Source organism: Oryctolagus cuniculus, chromosome 3 (assembly GCF_051225735.1).
Source record: "Oryctolagus cuniculus isolate XC-2025 breed Fujian yellow rabbit chromosome 3, ASM5122573v1, whole genome shotgun sequence".
In the NCBI taxonomy this organism is placed as follows: Eukaryota; Metazoa; Chordata; class Mammalia; order Lagomorpha; family Leporidae; genus Oryctolagus; species Oryctolagus cuniculus.
The window spans coordinates 171,627,873-171,649,788 of NC_142869.1; the positions used below are offsets into that span (position 1 = coordinate 171,627,873).

Below are 21,916 nucleotides of genomic sequence, written 5' to 3' on the forward strand. Positions count from 1 at the left end.
AAAGAAAATAAACGGAACATGCATGTAATATTTTAATGGCTTGTGCGTTAAGACAGGATGTCAATGAATGGAACATGCCCAATTTCAAATTGGTGTGTTAGTAATGTGACTTCTTAATTTTCTGAGAATACTGATTCAAACACATTGTCTAACTGTACCCATGAGTCAACTTGTTTCTGAGCCTGTGAATGTGGGCACTCTGTATCTTAAAATCTCCCTTGATCCACTGATCCTAGGTGAACAGGTGGACATTTTCTGCCCAAAAAATGTAGAAGACAATCTACGCAGCTTGTTAAGGACTGCTGTTAAATTGTGGGCATCTGTGAATCTTTTATTTCATTTCATTTTATTTTATTTGACAGGTAGAGTTAGAGAGAGAGAGAGAGAGAGAGAGAGAGAGAAAGGTCTTCCTTCCGTTGGTTCACTCCCCAAATGGCCGCCAAGGCCCAAGCTACGCTGATCTGATGGTAGGAGCCAGGTGCTTCTCCTGGTCTCCCACATGGGTGCAGGACCCAAGCACTTGGGCCATCCTCCACTGCCCTCTGGGGCCACAGCAGAGAGCTGGACTGGAAGAGGAACTATAATCTGGTGCCCATATGGGATACCGGTGCCGCAGGCGGAGGATTAACCAAGTGAGCCAGGGCACCGGCCCGGCATCTGTGAATCTTTTCTTGCTGATCTGCGTTCTGGGAGCATTTTGAGTGACTGCTGAGCTGCTTAAATTGCCATAAAGAGTTTCAGCAAGGTTGAAGACAATGGGTTATTTTTTTTACTATGATAATTAGCTAAAAGTTTCAGGACCTGGGCATTATTTGGTAATTATGGCAATGGCAGCTTTTTACTCATTAATTTGTATAAATACATCCACATATTCTTTATTAATAGAAGTAATGGCTGTTGTTCTGGCCTTGGGGTGTTTCTTGGTATGCTTATTATTTGAACCCAAAGGTACCTGAGGGATCTGTCCCTGGGTTTGGAGCATGTAGCTTCAGGACACTGGTGAATCTCCAAGAAAGCTCTGAACCTCTGTGCATTTATTGATTGATTTCAACCCACTTAACCCTGAGTCCAGTACCTGGAATTTGGGGTTGGGAGGGGGGTGGTGTTTGCAATTTCTGGATTGATCCATATTGGTATCATATGGGTGAAATGTCTTGATTTCCTTAGGTTTGTATTTTTCAAATATGAAGAGTACAGTTTATGAAAAATGCATATTATGAAGAAACTATGCATGGATTTAAAAATTCTTTTGCACAAAATCTTTTAATTCCACTTTCTATGAACTATTTGAAGTAACCCTGTATAGTCTTTATTTAGAGAACTTGCTAAACTGAAAAAGCTTCCCACAGACTGAAATGGCACAAGGGGTGTTTTTTTTTTTCCCATTGGTTGTTCAGTGTACTTTTTGCTCTCTCAGCCATACATAATGTATGGTTGAATAATAATTTGGCTGTCTTCTAAAGGCCCAAGTATTGCAGGCTTGGTCCCCAAAGTTTTGAGTGGTTAATGGATTCGTGGTAGAAACAGTTGTGGTATCTAGCAGGCAGGCCCACTGGAGACTGTTGAGTCTTAGGGGTATGCCCTTGGAAGGAAGTTCTTCCAGAAGGATTGATTACGAGGCCAGTGGGCCTGGCTGCGCTCTGCTTCCATGTGATTCTCCCTCTGCACGTGCTGTGCCACCACAAGCCCTAGTCAGACACTAGACTAATGGGACGGCCCGATTATGGGCTGTGAGGCAAAATAAACTGTCCCCCTTACTAAGCAGCTTCTCTTGGGTATTTTAGAGCAACAAAAACCCGACTAATACAGGATAAATATGTTTCCTTAGAAATGGACATACTGTGTCTTCATACATCCCATTGCACTTAATGCATGTCAGATCCCACTGAGATAACCCCACATGTATCCTCGCATTTATTTATTAAATATTCATTTGCAAGACAGAGTTACAGAGAGGGACACACACAGATCTTTCATCCACTGACTCACTCTCCAAATAGCCACAACAGCTAGAGCTGGGCCAATCTGAAGCCAGGAGCCAGGAGCTTCTTCTGGGTCTCCTACATGTGTGCAGCGTCCCAAGGACTTGGGTCGTCCTCCACTGTTTTCCCAGGTGCATTATCAGGGAGCTGGATTAGAAGCAGAGCAGCTGGCACTCAGGCCAACAACCAAATGGATGCTGGTGCTGCAGGTGACAGCTTTTCCTGCTTTGCCACAGCAGCAGCCCCTATCATCCCATTTAAAAATTTGGACAGAATTTAGTTGAGGATGTCGAGATAAATCACACTACTTGGGAAACTGCTGAAAAATTGAGGATGTTTAGCTTGGAAAAGAGAATTGGAGTTTTTATTTTTAAAAAGATTTATTTACTTAAAAGTCAGAGTGATGGAGGGAGAGAGAGATAGAGTGAGAAAGAGATCTTCCATCCTTTGGTTCACTCCCCAAATAACTTCAATGGCCAGGGCTTGGTCAGGCAGAAGCCAGGAGCACAGGGCCGAGGTCTGCTATGTGGGTGGCAGGGCCTAAGATACTTGAACCATCTTCTGCTGCTTTTTCTGGCATGTTAGTTGGGAACTGGATTGAAAGTGGAGTAGGTGGGACTTGAACCAGTACTTGTATAGGATGCCACGTTGCAGGCAGTGGCTTAACTTGCTGTACCACAAAGCTGGCCCCTTTGATTTTTCCTAAAGAATTGCCATGCAGCTCTTCACTAGATTCAAACAAAACTAGAAGTGAGCATAAGTTACCTTTGGGCCTTAGGTAATACTTTTATAATGATGAGAACCCTCCAGGGATGGCGTGAGCCCCTCTGAGGGGTGAAGGGCAGTCAGCTCTGTCATTGCTTGGGTTAAGTCCTTTCAGGGGTTCTGTTGAAGTGGCTTTCATCTTGGGCAAACATTTGGACTGTTTGATTTCACATGATTCGTTTTAATTCCTAGATGCTATAATATCACAGTATTTGAGAAGTGAGCCTTAAAAAGGGGGTGGGGCAAGAACCCACTGTGTGGTGTGGACAAGTACTGAATCTTCTCTAGACTCTAGATGTCTAATTTGCAAAACGAGATGATTATGCACCAAGCCTGAAATGTTAAGAAATATTGGAGGTATTGAACCAGGCATGAACCTGGTGCCCCTTGAATATGTTCACATGTTCATGTTTTTGTGGTTCTTACAATGGTTCCAACCTTATCATTCATGTTTTAAAATTAAAGTGGATAATTCAAGTTGTAAGGATGGTTTTCTCTCAGTAAGACACAGTGATGTCATTTTCATTTGTAAGGAGAACAGAAATGTGATCTGAAATATTCTGGTGTTTTCTTGAATTGTTTCTTGTTCTGCTATTGCACTGGGTGAGGTTTTTAGTTTCTGTGGCTTCAGTATTGTTTCTAGTTTCCGCCTCATTCTCAGAATAATAGATTCGAGGCTAGAAATATGAAGTTGTTGGTGCAGGAGGATTGTACCCCTGGTCCTCTGATCGCAGAGCCTAGCTTTGCTGATCTCAGGAGAGCCCATCGAAGGAGCAGCAGCAGTCTGTCTTTTGGTTGCAGGAAGTGCATTTCTCAGGGCACAGAGGAAAACAGAACCAAATGTAATGTGCGCTCAAAGCCTTTTCCTAAGTACTTAACTTTTCCAGCAATAGAAATCATCCCCTCCCCAAATAAATGTTCTAGTAATAACAGCTTTTACTTTGAAAATGATTATTTCTAGTGGAGGTGGCCAAAAATCAAATATCAGCTTCCAAGTTCCGTGAGAACAAAGGCTTCCTGACTGTACCCCTAGAAAATAACATACAATTTGGCAGCTGGCAAGAACGCACTGATATTTTGGTGAATGAGTCCATGAATGAATGAACAACGGAGGGGATAATTTCGGAAAACGTTTCCTATCTGTTTCTAACTCTGTGGCTGTGAGAGCCCCCTGCTGGTAGGTTGCTATTACATACACCATCGATATCTGTGTACAGTATTTGAAAATATTTCGATTAATCACTCTTGTTTGTAGACAAGGTCGCTTCAGGGTACTATAAAAATGCTCTGGAAAGACTCATTAGGTAGAGTCTGACTCAGCTGGAACTAAATGAATATATCATAGATTGAACATTGACTTTAACTGAACCTTAAACACCAAAATTTCTGAATGATATTAAAAGGCCAATAACTTGTACTGTATTTGGACATCAATGATATAAATTATTATAGATCTGCTAAATTGACATTTCCTATTTGCTCTTTAAGTTGTTAGTAGAAGGCCATATCTTGAGCTCCAAATTGTGCATATATAATACTAGTAATACAAGCAGTAATATTGCCAAAGGAAATTTGTAAGTTAATTTCTTATAATTATTGATATATGCACACATATATTCGTGCAGCAGAAAAATAATCTTAGTGCAGCCTAAGAATTAGTAAATGATATGCAATTCATGAAAATTACTTGCTACCACTTTATTTACAGCACAAAATATTAGTGTTGCTTTCCATTGGCTCTTCAATAATAAAAATCATAGGCAGTTTAACACATGAACACATACATACATTGTTAGTTGGAGATGACCCCGCAATTTTTTTAAAAGATTTATTTATTTATTGGAAAGGCAGAGTTACAGAGAGGCAGAAGGAGAGAGAGAGAGAGAGAGAGAGAGAAAGAGAGAGAGTGAGTCTTCCATCCGTTGGTTCACACTCCAGATGGCCGCAACCTCCAGAGCTGCCCCAATCCGAAGCCAGGAGCTCAGCCTCTTCCAGGTCTCCCACGTGGGTGCAGGGGCCCAAGGACTTGGGCCATCTTCTGCTTTCCCAGGCCGTAGCAGAGATCTGGATTGGCAGTGGAGCAAGCAGGTCTCGAACTTGCGCCCATATGGGATGCTGGCACTGCAGGTGGCGGGTTTACCCACCACACCACAGTACCGGCAACCTCCCAATTCTTGTAGTTCCCAATCTACCTGTCTTTTTTTCCTTTGCTTCATTCATTCTGTCTTTATTTTTCCTTGGGGTCTAAATCAGCATCTCTGTGTTTCTCAGTGCTGTCTTGTTGTGGGGAATCCTGGGTGCTGGAGGGCTGAAGGAGACACAGGTTAAACCAGGTGAAAATGACCTTTCTGGAAAGCACAGACACTGTCACTGTCGCCAGCCTTTGGGCGCATGTTAGGGATGGAGTAGGAGAGCCTGTTACATTTACTTAACTTAGTTACGTTTGACCTAAAGGTTTCTCCGAACATAGTGAACTGTAGCTTGATGTGTAAGCGGAGCGTAACATACTCCTGTAACAAGTAGCCGAGTCTTGGTAAACCAGCGGCAGCCAGTTATTTAAACCAGCTTCCAATGAGGCAAGCACCCAGCTGGGCTATTGCTGTGCCTCACTTCCCTTCTTTTGTTTTTGTCTATAAACGTTGTGCCACGGCTGGCAGTTGCAGAGGTGCTCTGAACCTCTTCCGGTTCTGGGGCTGCTACTTCACAAGTTGCTCTTTGCTTCATTAAACTCTGTTGAATGGAAGATGTCGAAAGTTGAATTTGGAGCAGTCTTAGCAGCTTCTATGCTGGGTTAGAGGTGAGTAAGATGGTGCATGGAAACCTGCTGGCTTGGAGACGTGGGGATGACCAAGCGGCAGAAGAATTTACAGTGAAATGCCGGGGAACTTTTGCCAGGGAATAGGGGCAGCAGTACAGGTGGAAAAGTATCTGACGGAAGAATCGATCAACCAGGAGCTCTGTGGGTCCCTTTACCAATTAGGAACACCTCCTCTTTAATCAAAAACTCACAGGGAGAGGCCTTCAGCAATCACCAAGTGGTTACTCCAGGGGTTTTCAATTTGGGCTGCATATTGGAATTACTTGAGTATCATTAAAAATCCTGATGTTTCCTATTTCGGAGATTCTGACTTAATTGGCTTGGGGGGGGTGGGCTGCGCATCGAGCTGCTCTAAATCTCGGGCGACTCCAGTGCACCCTGTGTGCTGAGAATTGCTCGTTAGCACCCTGGTGAACCTTGGGATTTTACCTCAGGGAGTCGCACTACTGTCTGACTCTCAACTCATGCGTCCCTCCCTCCATTTCATCCTTGTTCCCTTCATCTCAGTGGTGGGTTGAATATTGCCCTCCCTGAGCACCGAGTATGTCCGTGCCCTCACCTTGGAGCCAGAGGCTATGTTGCCTTATTGGGCAAAAGGCACCGTGCTGGTGCGATTCAGTTAAGAATACAGACGGGCCCAGGTGTGGTCACGAGGGTCCTTATAAATAAAGGAGGGTGAGGAGTCGGCATCGGAGGGGAAGATGTACTCGCTGGCTTGGAAGATGGAGGGAGAGCACTGACCAGGGAGTGCTGATGGCCTCGTCAGACGGGGGAAGGCACCGGACGCATTTGCTCCTGCAGCTCTGCTGACACCTGACTTCTGCCTGGTGAGACCCCCGTTGGACCTCTGACCTCCATAGCTGTGAGAAGTAAGTTTGTGTTTTTTAAGTCAGTGAATGTGTGATTCACACAACTTGTTGCAGCAGCAGTTCAGCGATAGGAAACTAACACCAGTACTAACTCCCTCCCCCCACCCCGTTTTATATTTTCCTCCCTATCCATGAGCTGCTCCTGTAGTGTTTACTGTGCATACTTTGATATGCATGTATCATTTAAAAAATATATCTAAAACATATATTGCAAAAGGAAATAAACTAGGGTGATTATGAAGGCTTTTCCTAGGCCTCCTACGTGGCTTTCCAAAATATTTAACAGAAGGCAAAGCCTGTTTGTTCTTTTTTTTTTTTTTCGTCTTCATTTTAATGAACACTTTACAAAGTACAAAATATACTGTCTTTTTTTTTGGGGGGGGACATTAGGTATTTTTTTCCTCTCCATCATACAGTACATGAGTCTAGAGGGTCTGTGGGCGGGTCCGCCAGTTCTCCCCCAACCCGCCCCCCCACCGTGGGCGCATCCTCTGTTGCTGGTGACCTGGGCACGGCAGGTGGCGCAAAGCCTGTTTGTTCTTAACTTGTATATAAAAAGTTTAAAATTCAAAGGCTTGCAGTGAGCCTTGGCTCAGTTTGACTAATGTACATCAAGCACATTTGTTTAATTTCAAACAAGTTTGAATTTAGAGACAAATGAGAGAATGCTGCAGAGAACTTACAGAAAATTAAAAAGAATTTTTTTTTTGTAGGAAGACAATAAAATTGTGTGTCTTTTCATTTATCCAATATTGTTACTGAATGTTATGTAATTATATGACAGTCTTATGTTACTATCCAAGATCTGTTTTCTTAAAAAAGTCTACATATTTCAATATTTTATGTAAAATTGTGTTATTTACTAGCAAGAGAGAGAGAGAGAGAGATCTTATTTACTGGTTCCTTCACCAAATTTCTGAACCATTTGGGCAGGGGCTGGAGCCAGGGACTAGGAACTCAAATCCAGGTCTTCCACATAGGTGTCGGAACCCGATTACTTGATCAGTCACAGCTGCCTCTCAGGAAGTGTATTGGCAGGAAGTTGGAGTCAGGAGTCAGGGCTAGGTGTTGGACTCACGCATTCACCAATGTGGCACGTGGACCTCTGAACTGCTAGGCTAAGTGTCCACTCCGAAACTCTCATTAATAAACAAGTTTAGATCTCTGTATACAATCACATAACTTGCAAATATTTGCCCCTTCCTTTTTGAAATTTGTACTTCTTACTGTTTTTGTTAATGTAGTTTTATAAGATGTTTTAACATTTGAAACTTTTCTCTTTCAATTACTCTGTTTGCAAAATCATCTGTTCTACATAATTTTACACTCCACTTTCCTTTGGGATTTCAAAACCACAAGGGGTGAGTATTTTTTAAAAAGTGATTTTCAATTCTCCACAGCAAAGAAGTTGTCTTTTTTTCCCCTTTGTTTTACTGAATAAAATATTTTAAAGATCTCTTGATATATCAAGAAGACCTGTGAATGTTGCAAGTAAAACTTTCCCCACTTCGTCTCTGTTATGGCGCTGTTTCTGGTGTGGGAATGGAGAGTGGAGGGAGCACACCCAGTTGAAGGCAGCACAGACGCTCAGGGAGAGAGGACTGGGGACCTGTGATGGAAGAAGACTGGTGTGGAGGAGCAGGTAGGAGCTCTGCTGGGGAGGGATTTGTCAACTGCTGTGAGGAGTTGAGGTTGTGTGATGCTTTCAAAGGAAGCCATCGGAGGAATTCAAGCAGAGGAGGGACTAGATGTGATTTTTGCTTTAAAATGATTGTTAAGGCCCCTGTGTGGAGAGTGGGGTGTGTAGTGGGGCACAATTAGATGGAAGCAGAGAGGCCAGTTTGGAGGCTGCTACTAAGGTTAGAACTGATGGCAGCCTGCACTAGGACAGAAAGAAATGCATTTCAGAGGCATTTTGGACACAAAACTAAGAGTACTGGTCAGTAAATTGGATAGGCGGGGTTAAAGGAAGAATTTGTAATAGTCAGCTTTGGGCTTAAGCAGCTGTGTGTTTGGTGCCATTGACTGAGACACAGTATAAGAAGAGTAATAGGCTTGGGAGCAGAGAGACTAATGAGCTCTTGGACGTGTGTTCTTTAGTCTTATTGGCATTAAAAGTTACAAGAAAACAGTGGAAACAGTGATAAATTGTGTTGAATGTTCTTAAGTTCAGTGTAATAAGAACAAGGAAGTGTTGCATTTATTTTATATAACTAAAAAAATTCCTGTATGTGTATGGGTGTTGCCCAATTCCAGCAAAATCGCTAATGATGAAAAATGACACAATGATGGCAACTCTGAATATTATTGTTTTTGTTCTCAAAGGATTAGCCAAGGACACCATACAAAAAGAAGAAAATTGCTGTTTCACCGCATTAAAAACCTTTCTAGTTATTTTATTTTTATCTCACAAAACTTAGGTATTAATCTAAATGGAGTTGACATTTTTAAGCTTTTTCCTAAAAATAGATTTTGTCTTTGTATTTAAGTCTTATTTCATGGATCTTAGCAGATAATTAATATTTTCTTTGAGAAATGATTTGCTCATTTCTAGTTATTCCTAGATATTTAAAAAATCTTTTGTTCCTACTATAAACATACAGTATACATGGTCTTTCCCTTTCCCCTCCATGTTTCAGTTTGGGTGTGTAATAGATATGTACCCAACTGAGTTTTGTATAGATGAGGGCTATTGATTCTGGTGTTATTATTGTAATTAACTACATCACTACATTAATATTCTTATTACTTCTAATACAAGTTGATTAGAATCAATTTTGATTTGTCTTTCAAATATAAAGTTGTATACAATTTTCTCTGCCTTTCCAAGTTTTGTTGTCTATTTCTTTATATTCTCCACACAGTAAGAGCTAGGAAGGGGTTCTAAGACCTTGAACCCTGCAATGAGACCGAGTTCAAATTTTGACTTTGCCAACGTTTTACCTTGGTGATCCCTTGCAAATTACTCAACCACTCTGTGTTTTGGTTTACCTATCTGTAAAGATAATAATAGTACTTATTTCATAGGACTGTTGAGGGTATACAGTGACATAATATGCATAACAAATTTGCAATAGTGATACTAGGATCTAATAGATGTAGCTATCATCATAATTACTAATGTCTTGGCCAAATATACAGGAAATTCCTATTAATGAAGCTAGTGGACATGAGGGTCTTATTCCTTTTGCCTTTAATGGAAATACTTAAAGCATTTCACTGTTTAGGATATCATTAGCTTTTTTTTTTTTTTTTTTTTTTATTTATTTTTTTTTTTTTGACAGGCAGAGTGGACAGTGAGAGAGAGAGAGACAGAGAGAAAGGTCTTCCTTTGCCGTTGGTTCACCCTCCAATGGCCGCCGCGGCCAGCGCGATGTGGCCGGCGCACCGCGCTGATCCGATGGCAGGAGCCAGGAGCCAGGTGCTTTTCCTGGTCTCCCATGGGGTGCAGGGCCCAAGCACCTGGGCCATCCTCCACTGCACTCCCTGGCCACAGCAGAGGGCTGGCCTGGAAGAGGGGCAACCGGGACAGAATCCGGCACCCCGACCGGGACTAGAACCCGGTGTGCCGGCGCCGCTAGGCGGAGGATTAGCCTAGTGAGCCGCGGCGCCGGCCTTTTTTTTTTTTTTTTTTTTTTTGACAGGCAGAGTGGACAGTGAGAGAGAGAGAGACAGAGAGAAAGATCTTCCTTTGCCATTGGTTCACCCTCCAATGGCCGCCGCAGCCGGTGCGCTGCAGCCGGCGCACAGCGCTGATCCCATGGCAGGAGCCAGGTACTTATCCTGGTCTCCCATGGGGTGCAGGGCCCAGGTACTTGGGCCATTCTCCACTGCACTCCTGGGCCACAGCAGAGAGCTGGCCTGGAAGAGGGGCAACCAGGACAGAATCCGGCGCCCCGACCGGGACTAGAACCCGGTGTGCCGGCGCCACAAGGCGGAGGATTAGCCTAGTGAGCCACGGCGCCGGCCAGGATATCATTAGCTTTTGAAGATGCATGTATTGCATGTATGTTAACCTGAATTACATAATCTCATGCTCTCAAACATTATTTTAGATTTTCCAGGATAGTAGGTTGAACCATATGAAATTGCCAATATTTAATTATATTTGATTTATAAAAATGGCAATTGTGTATATTTGAACCCTAATGCTTTCATGACATTGAAAAGTCTCTTATAATTTTTAAAATTTACCTTCTATTTGGGGTGATCTGTGGCTCTTTTCCCAATATCCAATTTTATGCATTTCTGCTTACCCTTAATTTTTTGATTAGGTATTTTAACTCTGTGTTTAAACTCATTCTTGAATATACTTAGTGGTTTATCATTCTAAATCATAATTTTTGCTATTTTGTTAAACTCATTCTTGAATATACTTAGTGGTTCTATCATTCATTCTAAATAATTCATAATTTTTGCTATTTTATTAATTTATTCTCTTATTTTCTTAGTTTTAATGCGTAGTCCTTTCTCAATTTCCCAGACTCAATTGATTTATTTTTGTGTTCTTTGGTTTAGTGATTATTTATAGTTGTGAATTTTTTGTTACTTTAATCATTTACAATTTTTAATCCTATTTTCTACTCAAGTTGGAATGTTTGCTTTGGCCTTTTGTTCATTTCTAGGTGATGAAAGAATTTTTCACTTTTGTTATTCATTTCTAGTTTTATTACACCATAATTAGAGAATGTTACTTGCATAGCTTTTACCTTTAGGAATTGAGATTTTCTTGGTAGCCAAATGAGTGTTTATTTGTGTATAAAGCCTTGGTCCTTAAATCCAAGCTTGAGTTTTTATATTGGGTGTGGGGAGTTCCCTATTCATATCTGTTAGACACACTAGTAGGTTATTCAGTTGTTAACATAAGGAATGGGATGCTGGGCAGATGGCACCTCCATCCGTTTCTGGTCCATGCTGCCACTCCTGAGCTGTGTGGGTGCAGTTTTTGACTTTTTTTTGCCATCTCTTAGTTGAACCTGTGTCTTTTCCCTTCCCCAGCTGTAACATGTTACATCCTAATTCTCTTTATGAAGCTCATTGGGTACAGAGGAAGAAAATACCTGAAGCACTGGGGGGTTTCTTATGCCTGTGCTCAAAGAGTCTTGTCCCAGGAGGCTCTCGACAGAGAGTGAGCCAACAGGGCAGCTTGTGAGGGAGGTGGGAGTGTGGCCATCAGGATGCCATTATTATGTTTTCAGTAATGACCACAAGTTGATTAGAGGTCTCCATGTCTTGGACTGGGATATTAAATCACATTTTAATTCAGCATTCCTTTTAAATTTCATTTCTTTAGTAACATCTTGTTCTCTCTCCGTAAGGAAAACTCCATTCCAGAACAACTACACTGCTGCAGCTCTTCAAATAATTCACTTGAAATCCTTACGGGAAATATTTTTAACAAACATCAAAAAGTATATTTCTGTTTCTCAGTTCTTAAAGTTTCTGAACAGTTCCTAGTAACTTTCAACTGTTCTGTGTAGTCTAATCTCATACAAACCAGGAAATCAATTATATAAAGCCTTTCCTGGAAGAGTGCAAAGAGATACTAGATTGAAAATGCATGTAAGCATCAATACATTTGATAAACATTTGGATATTTTAAGGCAACAATAGCCAACACTTGAAGATAGCACTAGACATATACACTTGTCAGTATTATATACAAAAATCTGTAGAAAGTTCATGGAAAAGATATATTACCTTTTAAATCCATTTTCCATGACCTTTTTGAAGTACCTTCCTATTAATATTATAGTTGGCTGTTTCATCTCCATACATAAACCAATTACTGAATTTGTTTCAAGTCACAAATAACAGTGGGATTAAATGCTGTCCTCTTCTGGAACTTTGATTTAATAAGTTAATTCTCTGGAAGAATAAATATGTGGGTTGCAGAGGTGAACATAGCTTCCTTAGAGGGTTAATAGTAAAATTTGATATCTTCAGAACATTGCTATATGCCAGTTCATTAAGCTATATAATTAAAATTATATTGAGAACCTCAAAACAAGAGGTTATGAATTATACTTATTGAAAAACTTAAAAGTTCAAATGATTTATGGAAAAACAAATGAGAGAACTCGATTTAACTTGATTAGAGATGCAGTCATTATGGTTTCATTTCCAAGTGATCACATGGTTGTTAGGAGCTCCCTAGGGGCCCAGGCAGAAGTAGAATTGGGACTAAGGATTGCAGATTTGGTAAAAAAAATAAGTAGAATACCAATAAAAGAAAGTGAACCATAGGCATTCAGAGACACCATCCTTGATTTTTAAAGTTCTTTGTTTAGTTCTGGTGTTTGATAACAAGTCTGAGTTCTAAGTTTCTCGGATAAATTCAGTGTTGACGTTACTTGATTTCATAAGGGAACTCAGTATTTTTCAGTCCTCCAGTAATGAAGTAGAGTTGTAGTATGTCATCACACCCCACATTCTGGGTGAAACTGTAGTGCTGGAAAAATCAGAATGCACCCAGGAAGTGTGGCTCCGAGCAAGGGTTTGTTTGAAAGGACTCGCTCATCAATACCCAGCAGTATTAAGCAAGTGCAAGTGACTCAGCGCAGCCTGTGACTACAGAGGGAAAGCCAACCCGAAGCATGTCTTCTCAAAGTGGAGGGTGTATACGCTTCCTCATACAGCCGCCTTCTGCCCAGATGTTCCAGATGCTGCTCAGGCAACAGCCATGCTGGTTCAACAGAAACTTTGTTCTATCCAGGTGTAATCTCTTAGGTAGTTCTTACGATGGATAAACCAAATGTGCTTGCTGAAGCCTTGTAGTTACTAACCTACACTTGAGCAGAGCCCAGAACAAACCCAACAATGTCTCCTAATCCTGGGTGATTATTTTGTTAAAATACTGATTAAATGTGAATAAATACAGAACTAGTTATAAACACTTTGAATTTATTTCTCAAACAAATAGTTCAAACCAAATCAAAATTAAAAACTAAATATGTTTTCTAATCAGAATGCAATTCTAATGCTGGTTTGTTGAAAATATTCAGTCTGGATATGGGACTTGTGCTACTCTTTGTGGCTATCACCTGCCATTCAACATGGGTCACTTCATGATCACTGTGTCCTGCAACAGAGCTCTAAAATAATTTTACTACGCTGGCCTGAGTGAACAGGAAAAGGCTTTGCTGGGGGAATTTACAAAGGTACAGTCAACAAGAAGAAAGGCTTGTGGTTGTCCTTGGAAGGAGCGGTGTTGGAAATTGTAAGCTTTGCCAGGCATGACAATCCATGTCATGAAATACATCCAGTATTTTCAGGGGAAATGTTTTACCCCTAATATCTTTTTTTTATGGTATATACATAAGAAAGTGGCCATAGGAATCTTGAATTTCAATCAGTTTTAACAGAGTTATCAGGTAAATCAGCTACCTGGGGGCTGCATGGAGTTGGTTTGGGCCCAGGCCTTCCTGCTCGGGGAGGTTGGCCACCAGCTAGGTTGGCGCAGTTCCAGCTGACTTGTCACTTGTAACCCAGGGACACCTAGAGGGAACTCCTCGGACCATTTTCAGACAGTGCTTCTTGTTGGACCATAGTGCCAGAGGAGTTCACTGGAGTTTGGGATATTGAAATCAACAATGAGTCATGTAATGGTTCAATTCTCTATTTTTCTCTATTTGAATTATCATCAAGCTTGTGTTTTCCGCAGAGTATCATGAAATCATTTCATTTTCACTTGGGGAAAAACTTCATTTGAGTATTTCCTTAGGTAGTGAAACCTGTTTGCAAACCCAAATGCAAAAGCAGGCCTTAAAGCAATATTCATTTACAAGGTGGACAGATTTTCACTATCATTTCAATATCTGAATAGGCTTTTTATATTTGAGGTTATCATAAAAACAAAATGCAAAACTAAAAACAATACCGGCTGAGAATATTCAGACCCCAATAGAGTTGAGAAACAGTGGAAGAACCACGGGTGTTACAGTTAGGCAATTTAGTTATTTATTTGAAAGGCAGTGGGGTGGGGGAAGAGAAAGAGTGAGAGAAATCTTCTGTCTACTGGTTCACTCGCCAGCGGCTGAAACAGCCAGGGTTGGACCACACCGAAGCAAGAAGCCAGAAACCAGAAACTCCATGGAAGTCTCCTCTACGTGGGTGTCAGGAACCAGGTACTTTGGCCATCATTCCCTTCTTCCCAGGTACATTAACAAGGTGCTGGAGCAGAAGTGAAACAGCTGGGACTGGAACTGGCACTCCTGTATGGGATGCCCGTGTCACAAGTGGCAATTTAACTCCCTGCAGCACAATGTCATTCCCCAGCTAGGCAATTCAGTGTGTGACCTTGGGCAAGACATCCAGTCTCTTTGGGCCTCAGTTTCTGTATTTGTAGAGTAGGGATGGCAGTCATTCATTTGATAAATATTAACTAAGCAGGCACTGTTCTAAGTTCTGAGAACATAGGTGAGAGCAAGTTAAGACCTATCTTTGTGGAGCTTATATTGTCAAGGGGTGGGAAATGGAAAGCAGGAAGCTATACGTGCAAATGAAATAATTTCACACGTGATCAGTGGTGTGAGAAATACAAGGAGATGGATAGACTGGAGATGAAGGTGGAGTTGGTCCTTCAACCAAGGTAACTGGGGAGAAACTTCTCAGCGTAAGTGCATTTGGGCTGAGACCAAATGGTGACAGGAAGCCAGACATGCAGTGAGTGAGGGGCGTGGGTGTGAGCTTAGTGGATCTGTGGGAGTGTTAGAAGGCTACTGTGACTGAAGCAAGTAAGAGGGCAGTCATTAAGACTGCTCTGCAGGGTTATGTGCAGACTATGTGAGCCAATACACAAAGTGTCTAGCAGAGTAGGCATCCAGTGAATGGCAAGCATTACTTTGATTTTTAAAAATACCCAATTGTATAGTCCCATTTCATAGGATAAAGGGTTGATCTTCTAAATCAGAAAGTTTCATTGATCTCATTTGGTTCCTTCCTTTTAGAAATAGAGATAAACCTGCAAGATGGCTATTTCAGTTATCTGCTTTGCTCACATTCAGTTCTTTGTGGAAAAGTTTCTCGGTGATGTTTATGATGTTTCCTTAATAATTTCAGGATATGTATTATTCATACAACCATACGATAGTTACTAATTTATTAAAGCTAGTGATTCTTGGGAGATCACCTTGCCTCACTTTTCTATTAGGCAGATGCAGCCCAAGGACATCATGACATTAGAGATCGTAGAATTTGTACAGAGCTGCTACAGGGCCCCAGGTCCCAGACTCTTACTTGGGAGTCAGAGTTGATGCAGTTGGTTCTTCTTATCCCAATGTATTCCCCTTTATCACTCTCCCTCCCTAAGCATAGGCCTGTGAAACCCGACTAATGAAATTATTGGAGTTTTGACCAAGTTTAAGTTCTCCCCTTCTTGATGGTGAAATGTCAATTTTGAAATTATACTTTCTTAAACAATGTGTTTTAAAACCAGTCACTACTGATTTTATGATATGAGGCAAAATTGAAGGGCTATAAGAAAAATACCACCTAAGAAAATGATAGTGGCGTAACTTGCGAGGTCTCCTAGTCACTGGGCTCATCCTGATGAAGTTATCAGTGTTGCAGAGGAGTTGTTGAGACGGATGGACTTGTTACATACTACGATGTAGGACTAGTTTGTGTTTGAAAGTGAAGAGTGGGTCTTTGACAGTCGTTTTGTTAGTGATATGAGTTGGGAGAATATAGTTCTCTTCTCCAGCTATATCAAACACGTGGTGCTGACTCGAGGGGAAAAAGGCTTTGTCAGTAAATACAGCACAGACACAGAATTGATGTAGATGGTAATAAGTGTCTTACATTTCTTTTACAAAGTCCTCAAGCCAACTCATGCTTAAAAATATGAATAAATAGCACCTTGAAAGGGATAAATTGGATGAGATACTGCTTTTTAAAGTTTAGACTCAATTGGTCTCTATGGAATAGCAGGTGTCCAAATGCTTAATCCAATATCTAACAAAAGAAAAAGGCACTTCCAGTGTCTATTAGTCGAGAATTGCAGGCAGTCTTTATGTCCAATTAAATTTTGTGAATTCGTTGGCAGAGGCTTTGTGGTAATTCTTTAATATTTGGCGTAATGAGAAGAGCTTTGTAGTTAAATACTTCCTGGGCTAGTGCTGTGGCAAAGTGGGTAAAGCCGTCGCCTGCAGTGCCAGCATCCCATATGGGTGCTGGTTCAAGTCTTGGCTGCTTCACTTCCAATCCAGCTCTCTGCTGTGGCCTGGGAAAGTAGTAGAGATGGCCCAAGTCGTTGGGCCCCTGCACCCACATGGGAAACCTGGAAGAGGCTCCTGGCTTTGGATCAGCACAGCTCTGGCTGTTGCGGCCAATTGTGGAGTGACTCAGCAGATGGAAGGCCTCTCTCTCTCTGTCTCTCTCTCTGCTTCTGTCTCTCTGTAACTGACTTTCAAATCTTTTTTTTTTTTTTAAAGAAAATACGTCCTATAAATCTTTTTTTTTTCAATTATTTATTTTATTTATTTGAAAGGCAGAGTAACAGAGAGGGAAAGAGATTTTCCATTCACTGGTTCATTCCCCAAATGGCTGCAATGGCTGGGACTAGGCCAGGCCAAAGCCAGGAGCTTCATCTGGGTCTCCCACGTGAGTGAAAGGGCCGAAGGACTTGGGCCATCTTCTGCTGCTTCCCTAGGCACAATAGCAGGGAGCTGGATGGGAAGCAGAGCAGTGGGAACTCCAATCTGCACTCATATATGATGCCTGCATTGCAGGTGGCAGCTTAACCTACTGTACCACAATGCCAGACCTTTGTTAATCTTTCAAGATCTCAGAATAGGATGACTAATAATAACTCTTTGTCAAGGGTGTCACAGGAATTTAACAAGATAAGGTATGTGAAATATATTTGGTGACCTAAAACACACTAAACAGATAATATATACCTATAAAGTTAATTCACTTCCAAACTGGAAAGTTCCACACAAAGGAAATAAAAAAGAGGGCTTGTTATCAATGATAAATTAAGTTGCTGATGAAGCAGTGAGAAGGTAAGGCAGAGAGAGCCCAGTGCTGAGCTAGTTGAAGGAGCCAGCTTAGGGTCTTGCCGTGAGAGCCAGGGCAAAGAGGCTTCCTCAGCAGGGCCATGGGCTGTCTTCCTGGGAGCCAGCTGGGAGGAGGTCTGGGGCCTTTGGATAGAGAGATGGAAGCAGCGAGGCCTTCTGTTCACCTGGCTTGTCTGTTGGGGTCCACAACACAGCAGTGCCAGGGAGAAGGACTGTAGTCACTTCTGTTCAAGTCTGGGCAGAAGGCAGTATTCTTGGCTAGAAGAGTTGGCTGGTGCAGGTAAGCAAGAAGGTATAACTCCCGTCAGGACTCCATCCCAATACACATAGATTCTTAGCAAAAATCTGGCTGGCCTTGCAAATAAACTCAATGCAGATTGCTTCTAAACCATTCTTAATTAGAAATTTTTGAGCTTCCATTTTTCCCCCAGTTTTAAAAGCTGAAAAATGTCTAATTTTCTAATTGAGTTTACTTGTTCCACCAGAAAATAAGCTCCACGGGACGTGTTCCCTGTTAACTTTGCTTCCCACTGTATCCTTGGAGCCCAGTGCAGTGCCTGGCACATTGAGTAATACATTCACTTACACGATGAATGGATGTAACTAAGAAACACCAGTAAATAAGAAAGGGGCATCAGTAGAGAACTGACATTTATTGACTGCCTCTTTTTATTTCTTGACTTATAGTAACTTGATTGACCTTTTGAAGAAGGCTGTGAGATGCAATTGATTGTCCATTTAATTGAAGGAGTGCATGGAGATGTGGAGAACTCATCAAACTTGTTTCTGGTCTGCTAAATGGTATAGAGTTTGACCCAGATTTGAGCAATGCCAAAATTCACAATCTTCAAACTGCTGAATTTCCCCTTGAACTGAGCAGGGATGGTGACAAAAGACAAGACAGATCTAGGCACTAGTCTACAGATGCTCCCAGGAGAGCTCAAAAGCCAACTAGCATTCTGGGGAAGGAGAAAACCTGACTTCTTGTTTGTTCTTAGACAACACCAGTGTTTGTTTGAAGTGATCTCAGTGTTCCCAATAGCAAAGATAATCCTATGTAGCAGGACCTGGGTTGTAGTAGGGCCTCAGTAAATGTTTGTAAATGACAAAGAAAAGGGTAAATCATCTAGAGGGCAGCCGATTTCAACACACAGTCACACAGAGGAGCCTGGTGCACACCAGGGACATGCAACGAGGAAGGTCCACAGGGAGGAAACATAAAGACTGTGAATTAGAGCAATCTCTGGGCCTGCGAGTAATAGAAGGAAATGAGAAAAACCCACATATGAGGTTCTTGTGTTTTCCATTTAGTTTCTAAACAATTATGAGCTGCTTCAGCTCATTAAGTAATCTATTAAAGAAACCCAGCCCCAGCCTTTGAGAAGTCAATGAGGCTTTTCAGGTGGGCTTCCCAGCATCAGGGAAGTGCCCTGGATGACTTGCCGCTCTTGGATAGCAAATGTTCCTCTCGTTGTAATCAGAACATAAGCTGTGAGCTTTATTTATTTACTGTTACTCAACGGGCAAGAAGTTTGCTATTTTGTGCACTTGTTGAAGGGCAGTTGCAGATTAGCATGGGGAGCAGCTCATGATGCCTGGGGCTGGGATGCCCTGTTCTTGGCCCTTGGTTGTGGCGCAGAACTCATGCAAGGGAGGAAAATTCTTCCTCCCTCCTCTTAGGGTCTCTGCTGAACCCAGGAGTTAAGAGAGATGACCACATTTATTTAAAATGCGTTAGCCCTCATAAGGAAATGGAGACCCCAAGAAGTGGTGAAGTCACTTATCTGTTGTGTTGAATGAAGAATAAGAATTGTGAACACGCGACGAGACCAAGGAGCATGGCCTGGAAGAATGAACTGGGTGGAGAAGAGACTGGGAAGGTAGGGTTGACTTGAAAAGCTTGGTTTGCACAGATTTCACTTGGCTTTAAGTTTCAGTGCTTGATAGTAAGCATGTTGCTTGCTTTCTGCCGTAGGGGAGAAATCTTTCACCCGAGAATTTCATCTCCTGATTTTAAGAAACAGGACAAAAGAGTGATTTTCTTGAATTACTGCCACCCTCCTCTGTGGCTCCCCGTCTTCGTGGAGGAACGACACTAAGCCCTGCCTAGGCTTCCTATCCGAGTCACGGCACCATTATGTCACTCCCCCTCTTCGTGGAGGAACGACACTAAACCCTGCCTAGGCTTCATATCCAAGTCACGGCACCATTATGTCGCTCCCCGTCTTCACGGAGGAACGACACAGGAGCCTGCGCTGTTCTTTTGTCTGCTCGGCCCTCCCCGGGTTTGCTGCTGGTTCTTCCCGGGTTGGCTACCGACCCTTCCACCTCCGTGGAAGAGTGGTTCCCCCTGCCACTTTTCCCCACTTCCGCGGGGGAGCAGCACACCGCCGGCCGGCTCTCTCGGGGGCTGTACAGGTGTTCCCTCAGATGTTCCCCTTAGATGTTCCTGGTGCATGTTGTCTCTCCCCTCCTTTATAGTCCTCTTCCGCCAATCCCAACTCTGCTACCCACACGACGAGTATGCTGCTCTCCTCCAATCAGGAGCAGGTCCTGCTGCTTATTGGTTGAACTGGAGGCAGCTGTGTAGAAGCTGTTTCTCCCTTCTCAGCACCATATTGTGGGAGAGCAGATGCATAGAATAAGTCTTAATTCCAGTAACTTAGTCTAGTCCGAGTTGCTCCCCACACTCCTCCACCCTTCAAGTGCCTTTAATTCAAAATAGTTAATATGCTAGAGAGCAGCGTGTTTTGGGGAGCCGTGGTCTTAACTCTAGATGATGCTTGCTTAGCTAGCATGTTAAGATGAAGAATTATCACTTCCCCGACAAATATAGGGAGATAGGCTCAGAGCAGATGCCCACATTCCTAAGAAAAACCTCAGTGCTTGGGGTTATCTGATAACAGTTTGTGCCAGACACCACCCCTTGGTACCACTCCCAGAGACAGAAACCTAAACCTGAAAGGTTCCTGAGCCAGGGCATTCTTTCATATTTATTTGCTCTTTTTTCCTATAAAGATGATGGTGGCCCAGGCTGCTCCTCCGCAGTTCTTTGTTTGATTGTTTGGATTAGGAGGGCTGGTGTCATTTTGTGCCTGGGGGGAACGAAAACCCCAACTCCAAGTTACTTTCCCACTCATTATTACTGTTAATTGAAATGGTCCCATGGATTTAAAGATGAACGGACAAAATTCATGTGATTACTGATTTATCCAAGTTGTATCAGGACTGCTATTGACATATACAATAGTCAATATAGTCTATATATATAGTAGATATATTTAGTATATACTATATAGTATATACTGTACTTTTTCGAGAAACATGACTATAAAACAATAGTATTGTTAATTGAATAACAGCAAAACAAAGTAACAGAATTAATAGTTTCATAATTTATATTAATCTTAATGACCCACTGATTATTTCACAAATATTAAGAACAATTTGGATATACTGACTAAACAAATGGACTTTGGTATGAGGCTGGACTCAAACCTTGGCTCTACTACTTACTAGCTGGTTGGTTGTGGAAAAACTACTTAATCTTAAAACTCCATGTTCCTTATTTATAAAATGAACATGAGCCACAGTTTATTAGATTGTTATGAAGATGGAATGAATGAGACCACGTGAAACACCTAGTTAAAAGGTCTGTTTTTTTATATTACGTCTTAATCTTAGAAAACTACATATTTCTTGATTTTAATATGCACATTTACCTTGCTTGAGATTTCTGAAATCAGAATGCACCTTAAAATCTTTCAAAAGAGATTTTCCTGGTGCTTGCCAGAGATCCTGAGAAGTTGCCAAGCTTGCCCAAGTGCATGTGCCAACATTGTCAGGCACAGAAAATAGGCGTTACCTTTAGTTAGTGTGATTGGTAGTACCACATGTGTGTTACATTAAATTTAGAAGTGTAATTGGAAAACAAAATGAAGTATTTTAAACACATTTATACCATAGTATAAAACTGAAGCAAAGAGATGTTGTATATGCGGAAGATTGCCTGTCGCACGTCAGGCAATGCAATTAAAAACATCAGAGAATGCCAAGGTTTTGAGAATACATCATAGAATTTTTGAAGCTGGGAGAAAGAGGTGAGTCTAACCACTTTTGTGAAGGTCTATCACTCAAGCTCAGAACATCAGATAAAAGCTTCTACCCAACTTTCAAGAAAAGCTGTTTAAATTACAGTGATCTGTGATTTACTTCAAAATCCTATAAATATAATCAGAGAAGAAATGTAGACAAAATTCCACTTCTTTGTTGTACTTTTAAATTATATTCCCAACCCAAATTTATATCTGTTAAGACAAAAGGCATGGGTAATGAAAATCAGAATATCTTGATGATCTAAAAGTGACTCAGAATTTTCTCTGTACTTTGTAATAGAAGCTTAAGAGTCAAATTTTGATGGCCATATTGGTATTGGAGAAACAAATGGTGTATAATATTATG

General features: G+C 41.6%; 1 protein-coding gene across 14 annotated transcripts in view; it reads left to right on the top strand.

Annotated features, from left to right (window-relative positions):
• The window catches only part of LOC149127601 (uncharacterized), a 390,111-nt gene that overhangs the window by 11,900 nt on the left and 356,295 nt on the right, over positions 1-21,916 (top strand). For 8 of the 14 annotated variants that reach the window (XR_016231093.1, XR_016231095.1, XR_016231099.1 and 5 more), the window contains exons 1-2: positions 5,871-6,434; positions 7,983-8,076. The exons of 1 other annotated variant lie outside the window; for it this stretch is intronic. Coding sequence is in view for 1 of the 13 variants with exons in the window: in XM_089328658.1 (XP_089184784.1) it covers positions 19,307-19,335 (29 nt within the window). In the remaining 12 variants the exon portion in view is untranslated. Of the gene's footprint in view, positions 1-5,870; positions 6,435-7,982; positions 8,077-18,763; positions 19,336-21,916 lie in introns of those variants that run through there. 5 more of the 14 variants (XR_016231101.1, XR_016231100.1, XM_089328654.1 and 2 more) reach the window with 3 other exon arrangements.